Here is a 6,965-nt window from a genome sequence, read left to right on the forward strand (position 1 = left end):
TGTGAACCATTCGTGTTCGGATATCATTATTGTGACTGATAATTTTGACGAATACCTTAAATGGTTAGAAATAGTTTTGAAGAGGTTGGCTGACGCGGGTTTCGTGGTGAATCCTGACAAGTGTGCATTTGGGTGCTCACAAGTCAAATATCTGGGATATCTTCTGGATAGCGAGGGATTACGACCTGACCCGAAGAAAACGGAACCGGTGCAGAATTACCCAGCTCCGACAAACGTCAAACAAGTCCGTAGATTTTTGGGTATGGTAGGGTGGTACTCTAGATTCATCAAAAATGACAGTGACATAAAAGTACCACTCCTCAAATTACTTCAGAAGGGTCGAGAATGGGAATGGGGTGACGAGCAACAGGAAGCTTTTGACGTGTTAAAGAAGAAATTAACATCGGCTCCAGTTCTAGCCCGTCCTGACTTTAGCAAAATGTTTACCATCCAGTGTGATGCTAGCAATGATGCTATTGTTGCTGTTCTGACTCAGGAGTTTGACGACGGTGAACACCCGATAATCTACATTAGTCGAGTGTTGACAGGGGCCGAGAGAAATTATAGTGTCACGGAGAAGGAGTGCCTGGCACTATTATGGGCAATTAAGAATTTCGGCCATACGTTGAGGGATATAAATTCCGAGTGATCACGGATCACAGCGCATTGCGATGGCTGAGGAATTTAAAAGACCCGACCGGACGACTTGCGAGATGGGCATTAGAAATGCAGTGTTGGAACTTTGAAATCGTTCACCGGAAGGGTGCACTGAACAATGTTCCTGACGCATTGTCTAAGATGACTGAGGATGACGAGGCGGGAATTGACGCGTTCGAGACTATTGAAGACCAATGGTACTTAAACAGGATGGAAATGGTCCAGAAGTTTCCAGCACGATTCCCGGGCTGGATGATTGATAACGAACTCTTATATCATTATCGAAACGACCCCTTGCTTCTTCCAATTAATGGTAACGAGGATGGCTGGAAGTTGGTTGTACCTGAGGAGTATAGAGACAGAGTTCTACATGACGGTCATGCAGTCGCATCAGCGGGTCATCTAGGAGTGGAGAAGACTTATAACCGAGTGACTAGGGAGTACTACTGGCCAGGAATCTGGAACGATACCCATCAGTACGTTACTCGTTCTCCTTAATGCCAACTCCATAAAGTCTCTCAGGCTGGTCCCTTAGGATTGATGGGACAGAGAATCGTGGAACGACCTTGGTCAGTCGTGGCGGCTGACACGATGGAATTCCCCTCAAGTAAGAGTAGATGTAGATACTTGGTGGTTTTTCAGGATCTGTTCTCGAGATGGGTCGAATTAAAACCCTTAAGATCAGCTGATGGGAAGTCGGTGACTGGAGCATTCGAGGAGTTGATACTCTTCCAATGGGAGACACCTAACTTTTTGTTAACTGACAATGGGAAGGAGTTCGACCTGCTGTATCTCAAGGATGCATTTCAGGAATATGGAATGAAGCATATTACTACACCTCCATATCACCCTCAAGCAAATCCGGTACAAAGGAGTAATCGGACCTTAAAAACCATGCTTTCGGCGTTTATTAGGAGTGACCATCGTGACTGGGACCTCCATGTTCACGAATTTCGACATGCGATGAACACGGCGACCCAAGCAACAACCAAATCTTCCCCCGCATACTTGAATTATGGTAGGAATCCCCGATTAATTAAAAGTTTGCGACGAGAGGTTGAGGCTAAAGACAAGGTAGTTCTGATAAAACCAGAAGAGTGGGTTGACAGAGTGAAACGTTTAGACGCGTTGCGGGACATGGTGAAGAAGTTCATTGACAGGGAGCGTGACAGACAATCTGGGTACTATAATCGAAACCGCAAGGACGTGCCATTTAAAGTAGGAGATTTGGTATTACGCAAAACCCATAAGCTGTCTAGCGGAAACCGAAATTTTGCGACAAAGCTTGCTCCAAAATACGAGGGACGTTTTGAAATTGTCGAACAATTGTCCCCAACGGTATTCGTATTGCTCACTAGTGATAGTCGCAGAATCCCCAAAGTCCATGTCACCGACCTTAAGAAATACTTACCCCCTGGAAATTGCCTTATTCCGTACTAATGAATTTTAAAATTTCAGATACCGGAGAGAATAATTTTGACAAGGGAAAGATGGAAGTTTTGACATGGGATGGAATTAGAGTTTAACAGTTTTTTTTGTTTGTTTTTGGGCTTTTCTTTTTTTTTGAGTTTGTTACAGGTTCGTTTGATTTTTCTTTTTGGTTTTGAAGTGTTATCTGGAGGTAACACGGACTAGGGGAGGGGCTTTGTGACGAAGTGGTCGTCAAACATCCCCCGTTTAAAATGACGCGCTTGATTGTCGGTCCCAGGAGGTGGCGCCGCCGATCGGAAGAAGGTTTGACTAGCCGCCGGGACGCCGAAATCACATGTTCGCGTCGACATTAGTTGTGTATAGAGACTGTAGTGAGAGTACGAGTACGAGTCGTGTATTTTTGAGAGTAGTTTTTGGATAAAGTAAGATTTGTTGGTCGAGAGTTCGACAGGTTGATTTTGTGTAAAGAGTTGAATTTGTTGCTGAGCAATTGGTCGAGTGACCAAGAGTAGCTCATTTTTGTAAAATTGTGGAGATTAAAGAAAAGTGACAAGAATATCGACCAATTTATTTGATTTGACCTGACGGAGATCTTTGAGTTGATCGATTTGTAACGAGAGCTGTGGGTAAGTGTAAATTTGTTTGTTTTCTGTCGTGTCTCAGAAGGTCTTTTCCCTTTTTTTGACTGGTCATGGCGGAATCTCCTTTGAGATTATTTTTGGGAAATTGTGATGCGGTTTGTGAATTAATAATTAATAAAAGTTGACATTTGTGATTGGTTTGTCAATTCCAATAAAAATTGACTGGCGTCTAACGATTCACGTTTGGGTTTCTTTTTATAACAAATAAAAAGGGAAGGTTAATTAATAAGATTTTTGATTAATCTAATATTAACGTTATAATATATACAGTGAAATTTTCAACATTCAGTAACTGTCCCTTCCGTTATGCCACGCCTACAAGGGTAGGTAGTGGGAATTGCAGGATCGTATCTTGTCTATTTGCGTTCTATAGATGTTATATAATAATTACACAGGCACACAAAAAAAAGTTGTCTGTTTCTTGAACTAGACATATATTTCTTATAGTATTTTGGACCGCTGAAACCGAATCTGAGTTCAGAATTGCTCCATCACCCTCAGTTTTTTTTAAATCTTCAGATTAAGGGTAGTTTTTTTTAATAAAAAAATTCAGAGTGTGATGGATCAATGCTGGCTTTTTTTTGAGTTAGTAGAGCAAAACTACATACATGTAAGGTTCTGTTTTTATAGAAACCGGTAATTTAATATTTTTTACTTATTAAATTTGAATTTTTCTATTTAAGGGTGTTTCTTTCGATTTAAAAAAAATTTAGAGGGTGAGGGAGTATTTCTGGATTTGTTTCTGCCTTGCTGGAGTAAAAATACCTGGTTATAAAATTTTTTAATCAGTTATTTTATTGTTTTACCTCCTGAATTTGATTCTTCAGATTAGGGGTAGTATTTTCAATTAAAAAAATTCAGGGGGGTGCTGGATCAATGCTGGCTTTGTTTTTGACTTAGTGGAGCAAAGTTTCGTAGATGTAAAATTAGGTTTCTTTAAAAAATAAGTTGATTTATTTTTTATCTCTGAAGTTTGAATTTGTCCGTTTAAGGGTAGTTTTGGTCGATTTAAAAAAAAAGCTGAGGGTGATGGAGCAATTCTGAACTCAGATTCGGTTTCAGCGGTCCAAAATACTATAAGAAATATATGTCTAGTTCAAGAAACAGGCAACTTTTTTTTTGTGTGCCTGTGTTATTTGACATTTTATATTTATTGTTTAAAGTAGGTGAACAATTACATATAATTTTTATTGAATTCTTACAAACAATAGCTGATTTGACCCTTTAAAAGATTTTCGAAAATTCTGTACGTTGAATTTTATTAAAAATATTTTTTTCAAGAGTTAAGAAAAATAAAATTTTAGTTCTGTTTACAATTTTTTAGTTTTACGTTGTGTTAATGGGTTGAACCTCTTTAATGTTAAAAAAAATTTATATATCGTTCAAATTAAAAATGTTAATTTTTATTAACCCCCTTGAATTTTTACTCCGTTTCGGCTCTGGCAGCTCGCACTTTTGGCCAAGGAAAGGGAAAACGAAAAGTGGGACAGTTTCTGAATGTCGGTCAGAGACAGTTTCTGAATGTGGACAATTAGCTGGAGTGACAGTTTGTGAGAGTCTACTGTATATATATATATATATGTATATATATTTAGTAGCAAATTGAAAGCAAATTATAGTAAAATTATTTTTTTAAATCCTTCTTATTATATTAAGTTCTAAAACGACCGACACCAAAACCAAATTTTTGGTTTTCTTTTATAAATTATTTATAGTTTTCCTTCAAAATTTAAAATCACATGCCTTACATACATGTCTATTAAAAAAAAATGCCAAATTTTTTTTGCGCGATATTTTGCAAAAAAATTTTTGCAATTTTTCATATTTTTACGCTACTAGCACATAAGATACGTCACTATTTTAAATCTGAGCTAAAAAAATTAAGAATTTCATTTAAAAATAGTGTTTTAATTATTAAAAAAAACATAAATGTATGAAAAGTAATTAATTAAGTAAAAGTACTAATTATTAAATTCATTTAGAAACTGTCTAATTATTAGTATAAAAAATTTACATAATTGTATGAAAAGTAATTAATTCACTAAAAGTAACCTATTTAGAAAAATTAATATTTAAGTGTTTTTTGCGACATTGATTTTAGGCGCAGCTGCTATTTTCCAGCACAGCCATTTTATATTTATATTTGTTTGTAAAGCGTAGCCGATGTTTCTGAGCTCAACCATTTATTTTTCTTAAAATTTTTAAAAGGCGCAGCCGCTCTTGTTCATCGCAGCTTTGTATTTTTTTTAACTTTTGAAAGGCGCAGCCGATAATTTCTAGCGCAGCCTTTTATTTTTTATTATAATTTTTGCGTAAAGTGCAGGCTTTAATGATAAGTGCATTTTATTGTTATTCTGAATTATTTACTTTCTTTACAGTTGAAATTATTAATTAATTTATAATTTTTAAACAGAAGTTATGTTTTAATCTAAAACTTCTTGATAAACAATGTTTCTTATATAAATTTCTCCTTTACTGTCTTTCATTTTTTTATCTCTATTTATTATTTGTGAATCATTAATTAACAACAATTTTAAATTTTGTTTAGAAGTTACTCTTGACAATGCAACATATCGTTGTCCATGCCCAAAAACATGTGATGGTAAATATATTCCTACTTTTTTAAACGATTGACCTTAAGATTTATTAATTGCTAATGCAAATCTCAGACGTATATTTTTTCTAGAATTTCGTTATTTAATTCAAGTACATCATTATTTCGTGGAGCTAATATTACTTTTTCATGTAATTCACCTTCATCGGAATCTATAACATTTCAATAAATTTCAGTAATTATATCTTCATTACAAATTATTTCATTTGATAACTTTGTTATTTACAGTCTGTGTTCTATCTCCATGTAATTGATAATGTTTGTCTAAAATCTCCAGAAACAATAATTATTTTGTTTCCAAAATTTTTATTTTTATTACATAAATATTTTAATAATCTATTTACTGCTTCAAAAGCATATTTTGAGGTCATCGTTATTTCATCCCAAAGTATGACACTACAATTCTTAATTTTATTGCCGTCCATTGTGTTTGGTTTTATATTACACGTTACTTCCTCATTCATTGTTAACGGTAGTTTAAATGTTGTCCGTACAGTTTTACCATTTATTAATAAATTTGCTGCTATTCCTGTCCATGCTACAGCAAGAATTGGAATTTTATTCATATTGAAGTATTCAATTAATACATTAAGTAAGTAACTTTTACCACAACCTGCAGCAGCATTAATATAAAAATTTCTATTTGCATTATTATTATAAATGGCATCTATGATAGAATCAAATATATGTATATTTTTGATTTTCGGTTAAAGTATTTATATTATTAATAGATGAATGTAAGTTACAATTTGAAAAAGACTCTTGAAAATGTATTTCATTATCTAATGTTGGTAAATTGAAATCTTGTAGAGAAAAAGTATTCATAGTTAAAATGTTATTGATTATTTGTAGAGCAGATATTTCTCCTTGTTCAGGATGCATTTTAGGAAAATAAAACTGCATTTTATATCTATCGTATAATTCGCGGGCACTAATTGGATTATGATATACACATATGTAGGCAAAAACTTCGCATATTGCTGTTGGATATTGTATTTCACAAGCTTCATTAAGACATTTATTCCATTCATCATCAGTTGCAATTAGTTGCCTTTCTTTCGCAGCTTCAAAGAATGTCGGAAACACAACATCATTAACTGTTCTTATATCTTGAAAAGATGTAGCACCTTTTACATGCAATAGTAATAATCTTAGGTAAAATTTTTCACGTTGACGTGGACTAACTACATACATTCTACTTATGATAGGCTTCATAGACATCTTTCTTTTATTCCATGTCTTACTGCTTTTATTAAAGACATAATGTTGTGGAATTTCCGAATAGAATAAACTTCTGGCTCCTATATCTGTCTTATTTAAAGCTAACCATGCAGTCAGTGTCGTATTTACATCCTTATTTAAACAAATTTCTTCTGAACCTTCTTTGAAATATACAATTTGTTCATTTTCATTGTGAACAGCTCATCTCTAAATCGTATGTAACATGTCGTGCAATTTAAATTCTACTATTCTATACATTGCTTCAGGAGGACATACATATCTTGTGTTCACATATTGTTTTATTTCATCATACTCTATATTATTTACCTCACTATTATCATGATTGCATTCCTTTTTTTCGACTGTGATTTTATTATTAAAAATAGATTTCATTTCAATTA

The 6,965-nt window shown here is 34.2% G+C and overlaps 1 protein-coding gene across 1 annotated transcript; it reads left to right on the forward strand.

The window, feature by feature from the left end:
- The first annotated feature begins 1,197 nt into the window (after positions 1 to 1,197).
- Positions 1,198 to 2,097, forward strand: LOC127282106 (uncharacterized protein K02A2.6-like). Its single transcript, XM_051306189.1, has one exon. The coding sequence runs from the start codon at positions 1,198 to 1,200 to the stop codon at positions 2,095 to 2,097; it is 900 nt and encodes a 299-aa protein (XP_051162146.1).
- Positions 2,098 to 6,965: the final 4,868 nt, after the last annotated feature.

Source organism: Leptopilina boulardi, unplaced genomic scaffold (genome assembly GCF_019393585.1).
Source record: "Leptopilina boulardi isolate dan_hultmark-lab unplaced genomic scaffold, ZJU_Lbou_2.1 LbouV2_280, whole genome shotgun sequence".
Classification (NCBI taxonomy): domain Eukaryota; kingdom Metazoa; phylum Arthropoda; class Insecta; order Hymenoptera; family Figitidae; genus Leptopilina; species Leptopilina boulardi.